The 16,814-nt window shown below is 49.4% G+C and overlaps 2 protein-coding genes across 4 annotated transcripts in view; one reads left to right on the forward strand and one right to left on the reverse strand.

Annotated features, from left to right (window-relative positions):
• Positions 1-12,618, reverse strand: part of RGR (retinal G protein coupled receptor) — a 26,085-nt gene extending 13,467 nt beyond the window's left edge. Inside the window, exons 1-3 of one of the 2 annotated variants that reach the window (XM_081563508.1) lie at positions 12,271-12,396; positions 11,190-11,353; positions 5,805-5,927 (exon numbers count right to left, since the gene is read on the reverse strand). In XM_081563508.1, coding sequence (XP_081419634.1) covers positions 5,805-5,903 — 99 coding nt within the window. In that variant the 5' untranslated portion in view covers positions 5,904-5,927; positions 11,190-11,353; positions 12,271-12,396. Of the gene's footprint in view, positions 1-5,804; positions 5,928-11,189; positions 11,354-12,270 lie in introns of both variants that reach the window. The other variant, XM_081563504.1, reaches the window with a different exon arrangement.
• LRIT1 (leucine rich repeat, Ig-like and transmembrane domains 1) overlaps positions 1-15,519 on the forward strand; it is a 22,656-nt gene extending 7,137 nt beyond the window's left edge. The window contains exons 1-4 of one of the 2 annotated variants that reach the window (XM_081563480.1): positions 2,561-2,682; positions 6,177-6,643; positions 10,079-10,384; positions 11,846-15,519. In XM_081563480.1, the coding sequence (XP_081419606.1) occupies positions 2,561-2,682; positions 6,177-6,643; positions 10,079-10,384; positions 11,846-12,819 (1,869 nt within the window). In that variant the 3' untranslated portion in view covers positions 12,820-15,519. Of the gene's footprint in view, positions 1-2,560; positions 2,683-6,176; positions 6,644-10,078; positions 10,385-11,845 lie in introns of those variants that run through there. The other variant, XM_081563488.1, reaches the window with a different exon arrangement.
• Positions 15,520-16,814: the final 1,295 nt, after the last annotated feature.

Consider the following 16,814-nt stretch of genomic DNA (forward strand, 5'->3'; position numbering starts at 1 on the left):
CATTATTGGAGTATAGGAATGCAAGGGATTTCTGTGTGTTAATTTTATATCCTGCAGCTTTACTATATTCATTGATTAGCTCTAATAATTTTCTGGTAGAATCTTTAGGGTTTTCTATGTAGAGGATCATGTCATCTGCAAACAGTGAGAGTTTTACTTCTTCTTTTCCTATCTGTATTCCTTTTATTTCTTTTTCTGCTCTGAATCAGCAAAGAATTTTTAAAGGCAAGGTGAAGAGGGGGTGTGGTTGCAAATGTTACTGTCTTTATACAACTTTTCATCTCTATACAAACTGAAATGTGTTAACTCTTAAAGGTCAGAGCCTTGAGAACTGGGCTATCCTGTGTATTTCAGGCTATAAGCAACATTCTTTTATTTTTTTTCTGCACTGCATGGCTCAGCTCCCTCATCAGGGTTTGAACTGAGACTATAGCAGTGAAAGCCTGGAATCCTAACTACTAAGTACCAGGGATCCCCCTATAGGCAACATTCTTAACTCAAAGCCAAAGCACAAGAATAACAAAGGTTAAAGTAAAAGAAACAGATCTATTACAAACATGGAGTCAGGTTTGTTCTTCCCTATGACACTAGCAATATAGCTAAGGTTTATTGAGTGCTCGCCAAGGGCCTGGTACTGTGCTAAATGATCTTACGATGATTCTTACATCTCCAAGAATTAGATACCATCATCCTTTTAGTTTCATGCGAGGTAACTGAGGCTCAATGCAGTCAAGAATTGGCCTGAAGTCATATACCGATTCATGGATGGAGCAGGAACAGAAGCCCAATCTCCTATCCCTACAGCTCCCTGTCAAGCAGTTCATTCCCCATGTCCTTCCTCTTGTTGATCCTCACTTGTATCCAAGCCTAACAACACTCAGGGCTGAGCTGACCCTCTACATCTTTCTGGAAGCCTTCCTTGATAACCCTGTTACCACAGAGTCCTCCCTGCCCTTCCTGATTTCTATCTTGCATTACTGTAACCAGAAACACAGATCATATTTTTTTTTTCATGCCTACAAGATCACAAAAGACTTCAGGGGAGAAGAGAAAGCAGAACAGGGCCAGGAATCAAGGGTAGAGTTTGGGTAGGCAAAAGAGAGAAGGAAAGGCATCCCCAACAGAAGGAAAAGCCAGAGACGTGGTAATGGGCAGGGTTGGCTTTTTGGTTTGGGGAGGAGGAGTTACAGGTGGAAAGCACTGAGAAAATCATATTGGCTGAATTGGAAGAGAGGAAGGAATGGGAACCAATAGTTCCTGGAAGCCAATGTTGTCAAAACAGGTGCATTTTGTGTGTGTACTGGGGTCCCAGGTATCTCTCTTGGTCACACCTCACTGGCAGAGGTCTGTCTAGGCCCATGGGCAAGGGGGCTGAGGAACCTTCTGGAAAAGCCATCAGAGCCAAGTAGGGCATGCCTGGCCAGAGAGCAAAGCCTTGGAGTCAAATGTGAAGAATGGATGAGGGAAAGGCAGTGTCGATGGTGGGATGAGGTTGAGGGTAGGGCCAATAAGTAAAAATTGACCGATCCTTCTCTAAAAGCTCTGGAGGTCCTGCTCTGGAACCCTCCTCAGAGTGAGATAACTAGAGGTGAGGGGCACTCTCTGCCCTCAGGCCAAGACATCTCGTGCCTTTGCCATTGGTGGTAATGCCCATAAGGCTCAGACGGCAGTGATCTGAGACGATGTCCACGGGGTGTTCAGGGTGGTGGACTGGGAGAGTTCATGAGCCCATGGGAGACACCTCTGCGGTCACCCCCAGATATCCGAATCTACCCAGCTCGTCCTTGGACGCACCAGTGGAACAGGGTACTTACTACTCCCAAGAAGCCTCTGTTCCCACAGGCTGTCAAGGTCTGAGAAACGTGGCTTGTTTAATTTTCGTAAGCACCCTGAGCAGAGTAACGTTACTTCCCATTGATAGATGAGGACACAGAGGCCGCGAGAGGCCATGTAACTTGTCCAAGATCACAGCCTATGAATGGAAGAGCTGAGATTTGAACTTGGCTGACCTGGCCTAGAGCTTGAGCTCTTTCTAATGCCTTCACCGCCTTCATCTCATTGCCTTTTCACTATAAGATAGTATCACTGAGAGAATTTCCAGGGGCCCTTATTAGAGGCCGGGTTCTGTCTCCATCTCGGGTTCTGTCTCCATCTCCTTTGAGTCCAGGCACCCTGCGGGATCTGTAAAGTCACAGCTTGGCTGGCATGCAGTGGCTTTGCAGCTGGGCAGCCCTGCTGGTCAGTTCAGCAGCTGCCTGCCCCTCTGGGTGACCGCCCACCTCTGTTCATGCCCTGCTTGCTCTGGGCCTGTGGTTGCTGCCATGAAAGGGGATCCCCCACCCCCATCTTCAGGACTGGGTGATTCCAGGAAGCAATAAGCCGCTGAGTGCTGTGGCCAGGGCTCCCCTCCCTAATCCCCAGCCTGTCTGTGCTTATCCGATGGCTTCAAGTGGGGGTGTGGACAGATGATGAGCAGTGGGCAGCTGCTGGGTTTGCTGGGCCGGGAGGACAGAGCAGTGAGGGACAGGCCCCTGCCTGGGCTACAGAGGAGCCCGGAGCCATGAGGGTGGCAGTGGGCATGCTCTGGCTCCTGGCCCTCGGAGGGCCCCCACAGGCCCAGGGTGCCTGCCCCTCTCAGTGCAGCTGCAGCCTCCATGTCCTGAGCGATGGCAGCAAAGCCAGGTATGGCAGCAGGTGTGCAGGGTGGGTAGCTCAGCCCCAGAGGCTCTCCTAGCTAGTCTGGGCTGAGAGGGGTTGGATGCAGGGCCCTAGGACCACGGCTGGGTGAATCCTCCATCTCCCTGGTCACCAAGATCCAAGGGTCTTATGAGCTAGTCTGTGCTGCATTTTCTTCCAGTCAGCAGGTTGTGCCTCTACCCTGGGGATAGGGTGAGGGTACCAGGTACCTATACACAGGGGGCAGGGGTGGGGCACAGGGGTGCCAGTTCCAGGAAATCCTTCCTGAGTCTTCTGCCAGGATCCTGAGAGAGGAACCCTCCTTCAGGGCACAGGAGACCTCCCCCATTAATTGTTTCCTCTCCTTCCTTCCTGCCCCCGACTAGCCCCTCACTATCTCCCCAGCTCCTTCTTCCCCAGGACTCTTACATTCTCTTTCCTCACTTTCTAGGGGTACCCAATCATATCCCAGGTATTTACCACCCCACCCATGATGGGACCACCTGCTTCCTCATGCTTTTCCCACTTAGGGTCCCCTCTGGCCCAGTCTCCAGAAATCTCAGCCTTGACCCCATTCTATGGGCTCTCGGAAAGGCCAGGAGTGCCCAATCCATTGCAAGAAAGGACCCTTCCATCCTCAGCCTCTTCTTTGACTTTCCCCATCTTCCATCTGAGCCTGGAGAGCACTTCCATCCTCTCCTCAGCCCCCTCCTGGAATGTTCCCAAGGCCCCCATGGTTTGTGGACCCTTGCTCTTCTCCCATGGCTCATTCCCTCTTTTTGGCAATCTTTAAACTATCTTTTCTCTAACCTCTTCAGCACTCCATTAATGACTGATGCATTTCCAAATTTGCTCAAGGATTTCAGTCCTTGGCTTAGGGCCTTTATTACCATCTTTCTAACCTTTTGGAATTTCATCCTCCCTATCTCCCTTGTCTTAGATGAGAGCTGGGGAGCCACTGATGGTTTCTGATCAGGGCAGCAATGTTATCAGTACAACTCTTTCAATGATCTTACCAGTGGGTGTCAGGCTGATTCGGTGTGATAGGAGGTAGAGAATGGAGAGGCACCCCCGAGAAAGGACACCCCATGTGGTCTGAAGAACAGGAAGAGCTACAAATTCAGCCCAAGTCTGTGATGCTCCAACTCAAATGGATCATCAGAGGTAAGGCTCTTCTCCCCAAGGGAAGTCAGGGCTGAACCCTGAGCAGGCCAGGAAATACCCTGTGGCCAAGGACAGGGGTTTCCCAGGTGACACTAGTGATAAAGAACCTGCCTGCCAATGCAGGAGACATAAGAGATGTGGGTTTGATCTCTGGGTCAGGAAGATCCCCTGGAGGAGGGCATGGTAACCCACTCCAGTATTCTTGCCTGGAAAATCTCTAGGACAGAGGGGCCTGGCAGCTACGGTCCATGGGATTGCAAAGGGTCAGACACGACTGAAGCGACTTAGCACATAAGAACAGTGTGACCAGGGTGACAAAGAGCCTCCCTTGCAACCTACAGAGAGCACAGGGCTCAAAGTAACACAGCATCAGAGCTGGTCCTAGAACCCAGAGCTTCAGTTTTACTTCTAGAACTCTCCTTACCTGGTGATGCTGCCATGGGCAGGGACCAAGGAAGGCTTCTGATACTAAGTTGGCTTTAGGATGGAAAATGAAATTCCAAGGGCAGTTTCCAGGGCCCCTAAAGTGAGCCAGTGGTCATCCCTCCTCTAAAGCCAGAGCTCTCACCATTGATTCTACCTGCCCAGAAGTCCCATATCTAATAGGCACCAGGCCATCTGCATAGTGTCTTATGAGGGGACAAGAGGCCATGAAAGGCTGTAGAGGATCCTGAGGTCCCCAGTGGCCACAGGCACAGATGGTACAGTCAGACCAAGGCTCCTTTGGCATCTCAGATGCCTTTGGGCCTCTTGGAGGGCCCAGCTTTGTTTACATCTGAGCAGCTGGTGGGCCTCCCTGTGCTCCATGCTCCCTGATCACGAAAAGATTGTGTGTACTTATGGGTCCCTGTGGTCTCCTGGGGAAAGGGTGAGTTTGGGCAACTGGAAAAATGTGGCCCTATGTCCTTTGTGCCTTTCCACCCCACCAGGAGCCATTCTGTTGGCCTATACTGGGCTCTTATTGGTTTCTTTCATCCCTTCCTTGACTGTTTTCTTCCCCCTCCAGCACATGTTTTCCCATCAACTCCCTTCCTTCCACCTACATCCAGACCTACCTCCCTGCAACATCCAAGCTTCCATTATCCCTGAAGATATCATTGCCTCCAATGCTTTTTTTCTTTCTTTGCTAAATTATAAGCTGTATGGGGACAGGGGCTGTAAGTCTGATGTTCTTCTGAATTTCCACTATACTCATCCCTCAGTAGGAGTTCCATGTACATCTGAAGAATGAATATGAGTGGGTGGAAGTGGGCCTTTTGTGGGCATATTGACCATAACTAGCCACGCCCAGCTGACTTTTAAGTACTGTATGGATGTTAAGCTGAAGGATGCTGGTGGAGCCTGTGTGTCTGTGTGGTGCCGGGAAGGATGATATGAGCAATGTCTTATGACAAGAGTACAACCTCTCTCAGTAAAACTAACAATACCGCCCGCACCCCCCTCCTGCAGGGTGAGCAGAGACGTCCTCCAGATGAAACTGGGGCTGCACAAGGGCTGGGTCCCTCAGGCCCAGCCTCCAAGTTTTATTCTCTTAAGAATCCTTCCCTTTCACCATATGTGGGTGTGCTGCTGTCAGTGACACTGTATAATGGAGTCCTGCATTGGAGGCTCCTCGAGAGTGGGGACTGCCTCCTGCTCTCTCTATCCTCTGCTTTATCCTCTGTCAAACTTGATAGAATGAGGTTTAAGTCACTGTCTGGCAGAAGGCGCATGGGAAGGAGCTGGTCAGACTGACCTGATGTACTTGCAGTGCTAGATGCAGAAACTTACACCACCAGTCAACAGTAATTGGGTTTCTACAGGTAAGATATTGCAGAGGTTGTACACATATGACCTCATTTAAACCCCCAAAACTACCCTCTGAGGAAGAGTCTATTATTCTGGGGAAACTGAGGAAAAGAGAGGTGACATAACATACTCAGGGGCACATAGCCAGCAAGCAAAGAGCCCAGAGGTGAATCTACCTGTGAGACTTCAAAGTTCCAGCTTTTAAACACCTTGATCATCTCAAGGTCCCTCAGAGTCAGGAGGGGCTTGAGGCATCTCTTGCATGGCTTCCACATCTGATGCCATTGCTATATATATATCTTAATGAAAAAAAGGCAATGCAGTCACAAACCGAGCTATAATTTAACAAAGAAACCCTTTCAATTCATAGATGCAATGTGACAGTACACAAGATGGTCTCAGGATTTCTAAATACTATTCCTTCTTTGTGCGCTGCAGGAGGTATGGGCTGTAAGAGGACATAGCAATTCAAGCTTGAGATCCTTCAGGCAGGTGGCCGGGCCCACTCCACAGAACTTTTGCTCAAATACTCCCATTTCTGTGTTCAGGACAGTGGTGTGCAACGACCCTGACATGACTCTGCCCCCACCATCTGTCCCTCCGGACACCTCCAAACTGCGCCTGGAGCGGACGGCCATTCGCAGGGTGCCGGGAGAAGCCTTCAAGACTCTGGGCCGCCTGGAGCAGCTGTGGCTGCCCTACAACGCCCTCTGCGAGCTCAGCGCCCTGATGCTCAGGGGCCTGCGCCGCCTGCGCGAGCTGCGCATGCCCGGGAACCGCCTGGCCGCCTTCCCCTGGGCGGCGCTCAGGGACGCCCCCCAGCTGCGGCTGCTGGACCTGCAGGCGAACCGCCTCTCCGCTGTGCCGCCCGAGGCCGCCCGCTTCCTGGGGAACCTCACTTTCCTCGACCTCTCCAGCAACCAGCTGCTGAGACTCCCGCAGGAGCTGCTCGCCGCTTGGATTCACCTGCACACCGGGCCCTTCCTTCCCGGCCACCGTGCCCGGTTGGTCCTAGGTAAGAAATGGCATATCTTAAGAGGCGCACGTTGACAGGTAGGGTCAGGAGCTCAAGCTCCCAGCCAGACTGCTGCAGTTCACACCCCAGCTCTGAACTTTGCCCTTGTCCCAGGAGGGCTGGGGAACCCTGGTGGAGTCTTGGAGAGTGGGTGGTGGGGAGTGGGTGTGGAGTATTATCAGAGAGACAGATGCCCCTAAACATGCTTTGGCTCAGGTGGGGTCCAGCATTGGGGGCTGGAGCAATCTTAGAGTGGTTCAGGGCAGCTCCCGCCCTGAGGCCAGGGAATGTCTCTCAAACAGGGAAAATTTAGACACCTCACTTCCCTGGAAGTGGGGCAGGGAACAGCAAACCCCATTCCAACTCTATGTACTTTACAGACTTTCTTACCTAGTAAAGAACACTGTATAGGGTACTACTTACATGGAAAGAAATTGTTTACTTGAAAATCAAATTTGAATGCCCTTTAAATATATAAAGAAAGCTGAGCACTGAAGAATTGATGCTTTTGAACTGTGGTGCTGGAGAAGACAATCTTGAGAGGCCCCTGGACTGTAAGCGGAACCAACCAGTCCATCCTAAAGGAAATCAGTCCTGAATATTCATTGGAAGGACTGATGCTGAAGCTGAAACTCCAATACTTTGGCCACTTGATGCGAAGAACTGACTTATTTGAAAAGACCCTGATGCTGGGAAAGGTTGAAGGCAGAAGGAGAAGGGGACGACAGAGCATGAGATGGTTGGATGGCATCACCGACTCAATAGACATGAGTTTGGGTAGGCTCCAGGAGTTGGTAATGGACAGGGAGGCCTGGCGTGCTGCAGTTCATGGGGTCGCAAAGAGTCAGACACAACTGAGCAACTGAACTGAACTGAATATGTGTGTGTGTGTGTGTGTGTGTGTGTATAGTGCCCTCTTCGGATTATAATTCCTTCTCCCTCTCCTAAAAGGTAGCCACTGTTATGTTTATTTGCATGTTCCTTCTCTTCTACATTTACATACACATGCATAAACATACATACATGCACATAGAAACTTTAGGAATATTTCATCATGTTATACATAAAAAACAGCACTTTTCCGCCCAGCAATAAGTCTTGGAGGTCTTTGTAAGTTACCACAAATGGATCAACTTCATTTTTTTTTAAACTTTGGCATAATATTCCATCATACAGTTATTATTGTTGTTTAGTCGCTAGTCGTGTCCAACTCTCTGCCACCCTGTGGACTGTAGCCCACCAGGCTCCTCTGTCCATGGAATTCTCCAGACAAGTTGCCATTTCCTTCTCCAGGGGATCTTCTGACTCAGGTATCAAACCCAAGGCTCCTGCCAAGTCTCCTGTATTGCAGGCGGATTCCTTACCATTGAGCCACAGAGGAAGCCCCATCAAACAGTTACACTACAGTTTATTTAGCCATTCCTCCTTTTATGGGCCTTTAGATTGTTTCCCTTATTTTGTTAACACCTGTGGTGCTGCAGAGAGCATTCTTGACAATGCATCCTTGTGCATGGAGACAAATGTTTCTCTAGAAGAGGAACAGAGAAGTGGAATTTCTGGGTCCATGGAGTGCACAAGTTAGATGTTTTAATATTAACCACGGTCTCTAAAGTGCCAGTTCTTACCCGCCCCCACCCATGTGCATGTTTACTCAGCAAGGTTATTTGAGTAACTCAGCCAGCCAATGTGTGGGCTCCATTCTAGGTGCTGGGGATACAGCAGTGAACAAGATGGATGAACATCTTTTCCTGCATGAGGCTAACAATCAAAGTGGTCAGAATGTTTAACTTTTGTCAATCTGACTGGTGAAAGTTTCATTGTCCTTTCTCTTTGCCATTTGTATTTATTCTTTGGGGACTCTATTGTAACAAGTGAAGTCAGAGAGCTGACTACCAGAGCTGGGCAGTGATGACTCTTGGGATGCAGATGTATCATAAAATGCATTTAACCAGTGATACAGGGTAGCAGTCACCAGGATGGAATGGGGCTGGGGGTGGGAAACAAACTAGTGCCTTCCAACCAGTGCTCTAGAGGACCCCAGAGACATGGATATACATGCAGGTCTGAATCCACTGTCCCCAACCCTTGACATTTTCCCCTCCAAATATATCAAATACATCTATGTAAATATATTATATGCTATTGGTTAGACACTATCAAGTTTAACAACAATCTGGGGAGGACAGAAGGACATCACACTAAATGATTCATTTTGTATTTGAGAAATGCAAACATATGAAAATGAATTGTGTTTTAGGATTGAGGACACATGATACCTCTCTATATATTGAAGGTTCTTTGATAGGGTGGGTGCAGTGACCTGCCTTCAGCTGTATGCTGCTGCTGCTAAGTCACTTCAGTCGTGTCCGACTCTGAGCGACCCCAGAGACGGCAGCCCACCAGGCTCCCCTGTCCTTGGGATTCTCCAGGCAAGAACACTGGAGTGGGTTGCCATTTCCTTCTCCAATGCATGAAAGGGAAAAGTGGAAGTGAAGTTGCTCAGTCGTGTCCGACTCTCAGCGACCCCATGGACTGCAGCCTACCAGGCTCCTCCGTCCATGGGAGTTTCCAGGCAAGAGTACTGGAGTGGGGTGCCATTGCCTTCTCCGCTGTATAAACATGTTCAATTTAAAGTAAAGAGGGCTGAGGATATAACATAGGATTTGATTTCCTGTCATCCTCACTCTTGCCTTTTTGAGCCTGTGTCAAAGGGACCATGGCTCAGAACATCCACCCTCTTTGCCGGAGTGATGCTGAAAGTACACTTATACTGGGGGGACAGGTGTCCAGGGTCGGGGTCATGAAGCATTTCTAGAAATAGGTTTTTGCATATTGCAGGTTTTGCGGAAATACTCACTGCCTGGCGAGTAGCCTGAGGGGATCAGTCCAACAGTGGCAGTGGTAACTGCCAGTTTTGTCCATATGCTGTCCTGCTTGTGCGTGTGTGCTAAGTCACTTCAGTTGTGTCTGACTCTTTGGGATGCTATGAACTGTAGCCTGCCAGGCTCCTGTGTCCATGCATGATGCTGTCCCACTCACCCAGTGCTTAATATGATTTACCTTTATTTATATTTATAGCCACCCAGAAAAGGGAGTAATGCTATCATTCTGTTTTATTTATTATAAAAAATTTTCAGCCACACTGTGTGGCATGTGGGACCTTAGTTCCCCACCAGGGATTGAACCCATGTCCCCTGCATTGAAAGCATGGAGTCTTAACCACTGGACTGCCAGGGAATTCCCAATGCTGTCATTCTAGATGAAGAACCAGACTTAAGGTTGTATTGCTAGTGAGACAAGGAGCTGGGCCTGGAGGTCAGTTCTGCTGACTCTGAGCTCATGACATACCTTGTCCTCCTTGGGGAGAAAGGGGCACTGGACCTGGGGCTCTGAATACCTTGGGCTTACCTCTTGCCTTTCCTCTCACCCTTGCAGGGCTGCAGGACAACCCCTGGGTGTGTGACTGCCGACTCTACGACCTGGTCCATTTCCTAGAAGGCTGGGCTCCAAACCTGGCTTTCATAGAGGCCAGGCTGAGGTGTGCCAGCCCACGTAGCCTGGCTGGAGTGGTCTTCAGCCAGCTGGAACTCAGGAAGTGCCAGAGTCCGGAGCTCCGTCCGGGGATGACCAGCATCAGGTCCCCTTTGGGCAGCACAGTATTGCTACGTTGTGGGGCCACTGGGGTCCCTGGGCCGGAGATGAGCTGGAGTAGGGCCAACAGGCACCCACTCAATGGTACAGGTGTGTGACCTACAAGGACCACTGTGCTGAGATCCCAGACTAGGGTGGGGGGGTCAACATCCCACACAGGTAGGGAGGGGGTTCAGGTTTGCCAGGAGGAGGTCTAAGGAAGGCTCTTTACTCCCGTCCTGTCTGAATGGAGTTGGAGGGCTCCACCCAGAGGTGGACATGGGGGCAGTGGCTTCAACGATGCTAGTGGCACTCAACCTGTTCTGTCATATTCCCCCAGCCACAGACGAGTGGATTCTCGGGGCCCACCCGAGAGGAACAAAACACTGGCTCTGGGGTAGAAAGTGCTCTCTTAGTGTATTTACTATTCACAATGAGTTTCTAAGTTGTAAATATGAAGCCAGTATCACTAGGAGTAATCAATACTAGGAGTTACCATCTACTGAGTTCTTCATGTGTTAAATGTATTATGTACATAATGTCACTGAACTTTAAAGAACAACCTGATTATCCTTCTATTTTGCAGATAAGTAAATTGAGGCCCTGAGGGGCTAAATGCTTGGTCTACACCACATAGCTCATACAAGGAGGAACTGTGACTCCTTAGCCTGTGCCCTTTTTGCTGTGTAGACAGAGATGGTTCATCCCTGGCACTGAGTGGGGGGAGGGGGGTTGCAGGAGTCACAGCCCACCTACATGCAGAAAGAGGATGGAGGAGGCATTTTTTGGCCTCTGACCAGAACACCTCCCATCCCTCCCAGTTCTCTGTTTCCCTCAACTAGGTTGGCAAGTGTTGCTCTAGGACTGTGGGTTTGAAATCAATGTACCAACAAAACTGCGGAGGAGTTCCACTCACCTAAAACAGAACATTGGAGATGCACTGGTGGAAGTGGCAGTGGGCCCGGGCAGGGGTGTGCAGAATACTTGCAGCTGGGCCTCTGCCTCAGGTGCACGCAAACCCCCATCCCCAGTGCATCAGCCCACTGCCCCTGAGGGGTCAGCTCTGCAGAACTCGGGACCCTGAAAGACAGCATTGGAACATCTCAGATCTAGATGGCCAATCATTCTTACACTCTGCCCCAGTCTGAAAAGTGAAAGTGAAGTCGCTCAGTCTTGTCTGACTCTTTGGGACTCCATGGACTGTAGCCTACCAGGCTCCTCCGTCCGTCCATGGGATTTTCCAGGCTAGAGTACTGGAGTGGATTGCCATTTCCTTCTCCAGGGGGATCTTCCCGACCCAGAGATCGAACCCAGGTCTCCTGCATTGTAGGCAGACGCTTTTACCATCTGAGCCACCAGGGAAGTCCATGCCCCAGTCTGGGTCTCCCAAAATTTAATCCCAGCTGATCTCCATTCCCTTGGCCAATCTAAGAAAAGTTCAATAAGGCCCAGTCTTTTCTCGGGTGGTGGGGAGAATGTACACAATCCAGGCGCTGTGAACTTGGCTGGAAATAAGCTTGGGGCAGATGGGGCTGTTCATTCTGCCTCATGTGTCTCTCTTCCCCCTTGCAGTGCACCAGGAAGTCTCCAGTGACGGCACGAGCTGGGCCCTACTGGGCCTGCCTGCCGTGTCCCACCTGGACTCAGGAGACTACATCTGTCAGGCCAAGAACTTCCTGGGAGCCTCTGAGACTGTTATCTCCCTGGTCGTCACGGAGCCACAGACATCCACGGAACGCAGTGGGGGCCCCGGGGCGCGGTGGGCAAGGGCGGGTGAGGGGGCGGAAGCTGCCGCCTATAACAAGATGGTGGCCAGACACGTCCCCCACGTCCCTGAGCCTGCCGTCTCGGCCACCGGGCCCCCCGTGCCCAACACGAAGGAGCAGCTGTTCCTCCAGCACTTCCAGATGAGGGCCCCAGAAGAGCACCTGGACGTGCCGGCCGGCCCCCAGGAGGCCCAGACGGTGAGCTCCCTCAAGGTGCTGGGGGACACTTACCAGAGCGTGACCTTGGTGTGGAAGGCACCCCAGGCTGGGAACACAACTGCCTTCAGCGTCCTCTACGCGGTCTTTGGGCAGCGCGCCATGCGGCGGGTGGTGGTGCAGCCCGGAAAGACCAGCGTCACCATCCGCGGGCTGGTGCCCAAGATCAAGTACGTGGCATGCGTCTGCGTGCGGGGCCTGGTGCCCCGGAAGGAGCAGTGCGTCATCTTCTCCACCGACGAGGTGGTGGACGCCGAGGCCACTCAGCGGCTCATCAACGTGGTGGTGATCAGCGTGGCCGCCGTCATCGCCCTGCCGCTCACGCTGCTCGTCTGCTGCGGGGCCGTCCGGAGGCGCTGGCGCAAGTGCCGCGCCGGGGGCTCCGCCGAGGCCACAGGTGCCTACGTCAACCTGGAGAGGCTGGGCCACAGCGAGGACGGCTCGGAGGATCTGTCCCAACACAGCCTCAGTGAGGCCGACAGACTCCTCTCTGCTCGCTCCAGCCTGGACTCTCAGGCTGTGGGCATCAGGGCCAGCAGACGGATCAACGAGTACTTCTGCTGAGGGCCGTGCTTTCCCCTCCCTGCACACAGCTGCCTACACACCTGCGCCCACTCTCTTCCCACACGCTCACTCGGACACCTGAGTGTCACCGACTCTTACCTACCCGGGTACCTGCTTCCTCTTACATTTACACACAACTACAACAGTTAACACTTACAAAAGCACTTACTTTGTGCCAGGAAGTGTTCTAAGTGCTTTATATATATCAATGCATTTAATTCTTATGACAGTCCTTTGCAGCAGGCACCGCCCTTCTCCTAGCTTACCTGGAGAAGGAACAGGGGGAGTAAGTAACTTGCCTGTATCACTTTTTGCTGCATAACAAATAAAGGCAAAATCATAGTGGTACAAGGCAACAAGCACTTATTTTCACACAGTCTACAGACTGGTGGGTTGATTGGGGTGGCTCTGCTCCATGTGTCCAGTTGGGGCCCAGGATGGAGAGTCAGTGGCTACCTGGGGGAGGCTTCTTTTATGATGTCAGAGGATAGAGAAATGAGCAAAAACATACAATTCCTCTTAAGCTCCTTAACACTGCCATTTCTGCCCATATTCTATCTGCCAAAGTGAGTCTCATGGCCAAAACTAAGCTTTTAACAGGGCAGAAAGGGACAGTTCTCCCATAGAGGTAATGGTGGGGCAGGACAAACTTTGCTGAGCAGTGCTATAACCTATGTTGCTCACAAGTACACAGCTAGGAAGTGGCAGCTCTAGCATTCGGACCACACACTTGCTTCCAGCGTTGCTAGTCCTTACTACTTCCTATACTGCATTTTGACTACATTTATGCTAACTCGTAGGCACTCACATTTAATCTCTTTATCCATTTTCCACATTTGTACAGTCACACACATACACATACAGAGACAAACACCATGTCCTCACTGTGGACACTCATGGATTCTAATCATCTGATTTTTAGTAAATTCTAGAGGTTTGGATGATGCTCATGAGATTACTGCTCATTTGCTCAGAATGTGAGGCTGAAGGGATCTGAGAGATCCTCTGAGGCAGGTGGCATGGTACACCCAACACTGTGGCACACAGCTCACTTCTGTCCCCATGTAGCACTCTTTGTGATTCTAACTGAAACTTACCTGAGTTCCTGAGGGTGTTTCAGAGCCTCCTGAGTCACTCCATAAGCCACCTCAAAGGAGGATTCCTGTTGAGTTTGCTTAAAGGTGGGAAACCTCTGAGATGTGGTCTCTGTGCACAGGAGAAGGCAAATGTTCCCAACAGAAGGACCAGCGTTCTGTCTTATCTGTAGGACTGTCTTCTAATGAAGAGAACATCCAAGGTGTTTGGTGCCAAGGCCTTTGGGTAACAGCAGAGGAAAGCAAGTGATGGGACAGCTTTTTGAAACTGGGAACAGCAAGTGATGCAAGGAAGCTATTTTGTTAGTGTCATTTGAGACTCTGTATTGTCTTTAATATTTGCTGAATATAAAAACCAATGTGATGCAATCATTTCTAAACTACTTCCTGTGACATTTACAGAAGACCTTACAATGGATGACCTTACAACTTATTTTCTTGTTTCCTCTCATTTTGATCTTCAAAATGACCTGTTTTGAAGCCTGGGCTATTTGACTTAACAGATAAGAAAACTGAAGCCCCAAAAGCTGAATAATTTATAGAGGACAGTGATAAATGTTCTTGGAAGATCTGAATCTTTGATAATATTCCAGCCAGGCTGAGGGTCTTTATTCAGTGTTGATCTCTGCAGTGTGACCCATAGCAGGTTTACTATGGAAATGGGTTTTTTTTCCAGCTAAGTGAAACCTGGGGTCAGAACCATGAGAGCACCCGTGCACATGAACATGGGATTTTCATACATGTATATTTCCTGCCCATCACCTGGAGGGTACAACTGACTATAATTTGAGAACCATTGCTATTGGCTAGAGAAATTATTTGGTTAGAAGATGAAGCCACTGTCTATATCATAGGTCAGCAAACTTTTTTTTTCTGTAAAGAAAGCCAGATAAGAGATACTTTAAGCTCTGTTGCTGCTACTCATCTCTTGAGTGTGAAAGCAGTCTCAGACAATATGCAAGTTAATGAGCACGGATGAGTTCAAAGAAAATGTTATTTACAAAAACAGGTGGCAGGGTGAATTTGGCTCCCCCTCAATCTAGATGAGTAAAGGTATTCTGCAATGCCTTGTGAGACTCAAGACTCAAATCTGATTGTTCGATATATGAAACTGACAGGCACTCCCCAAATCAGAACAAATGTAAGTGCGGTGGATTAAAGCAGCCATCTGTTGAAATGATAAAGATGTTTTCTCTAAATGACTGACTGAGCCAATCAAGATTGAACAATTACTGGCCCAACTAACATGTAGTCAGTTTTATTGAACCCTGTTTGAAGAAAAATCAGGAACTTGAAAGCAAAAATGTGTTAGTATTTATCCAATATTATGTGTGTATGTGCCCGTGTTTGTGTGTGTGTGAAAAAGAGCGAAAAAAATTCGACTTCCCCAATGATTCATGAAGACCTACCTTAGTGGTCTGGATGGAATGGCTCCCAAGATGGTCAGCCTCCCAGTACCCTTCTGTCAGCCTCCCTTTGTGTGTTCTGTCTTCCTTGGTTTGCTCTTATAGAGAAAAATCATCCTGGATTGTGCTCATGAATATTCAAGTCACTGGAAAAAACACATTCACATTGTAAAAAATAAAATGATGTCATGTTTGTATATTACTCTGTTGGTACATGAGTCTGGTTAGTATAAGTCAGTCCCTGAAAACCTAATGTCTTCTTAGAGTCTTGGGAAAAGAATTTCTAATCTCCCAGATGCTGATGACCAGCCTGTACTATGGTGATCCCACAGCATGTGGCCCTAGGAAGCTTTGTTTGGAGCTTGGCTGGAATCATGACATCTCCATGATGTCTTTTTTTTTTTAATGCAACATGGTTATATTCCTCCTAATCTACATAGAAGGTCACTTGATGTAGACTTGCAACCTTACAGGGTACTAAAAGGCAGGCAAGCGAAATTTAATCCTGGGAAGTGGAAGGGGCTATTAAACTAATTAATTAATCAAGAGACTCAGCAGTGTGTTTAGAAGACTAGAGCTGAAAACTTTTAACTGTCATATAATCCAAGAGAGACAGAAATCAACTTACAAGTATTTGAGCATATTTTATTTGATTATAAGGGCATTGTAGTCAGCTCCCAGATATCAGTGGCTTAACATAGAAACATTCCTGCTCTCATGGAGTCTACTTGAGTGAGTGGGAAATAAGGATGGAGAAAGGGTCCTGCTCTCTTGTTCACCCAGGGGCACAGGTTGATGAAGGCTCTACCACCTGAAATGGCAACACTTGCTCCAACAAGAGAAAAGAGAACTTGGAGAATCATGGAGGGGCTTTTGAAACATTATTTCCTCCAACATTTCATTAGCGTGAATATTGGTCACGTAGCCCACCTATTTCAAGAGGGCCTAGGGACATAGTCTTCTGTGTGTCTATTATAGGCATGCCCCAGAACAAGGGTAACCTAGGGGACCATCTCAGACGTGGTTGGAGCAGGGGGAGGAATGAAGGAAAAACCAGCTTGAGAAAGAGAAATGAGAACACATCTGCTCCCTAGTTGGTTGCCTAGTTCTCAGTCTGCTGCTGCTGCTAAGTTGCTTCAGTCGTGTCCAACTCTGTGCAACCCCGGAGACGGCAGCCCACCAGGATCCGCCATCCCTGGGATTCTCCAGGCAAGAACACTGGAGTAGGTCTCCATTTCCTTCTCCAATGTGTGAAAGTGAAAAGTGAAAGTGAAGTTGCTCGGTCGTGTCAGACTCTTCACGACTCCATGGACTGCAGCCTACCAGGCTCCCCTGTCCATGGGATTTTCCAGGCAAGAGTACTGGAGTGGGTTGCCATTGCCTCCTCCAGTTCTCAGTCTGAGCTCTCCCAAAGTTCTGGTCATGAGACTTCCCTGGTGGTCCAGTGACTAACACTTCATGCTCTCAATGAAGGGGGCCCAGGTTGGATCCCTGG

Source organism: Giraffa tippelskirchi, chromosome 2, assembly GCF_054371585.1.
Source record: "Giraffa tippelskirchi isolate mGirTip1 chromosome 2, T2T-mGirTip1v1.2.pri, whole genome shotgun sequence".
NCBI classification, from domain to species: Eukaryota; Metazoa; Chordata; class Mammalia; order Artiodactyla; family Giraffidae; genus Giraffa; species Giraffa tippelskirchi.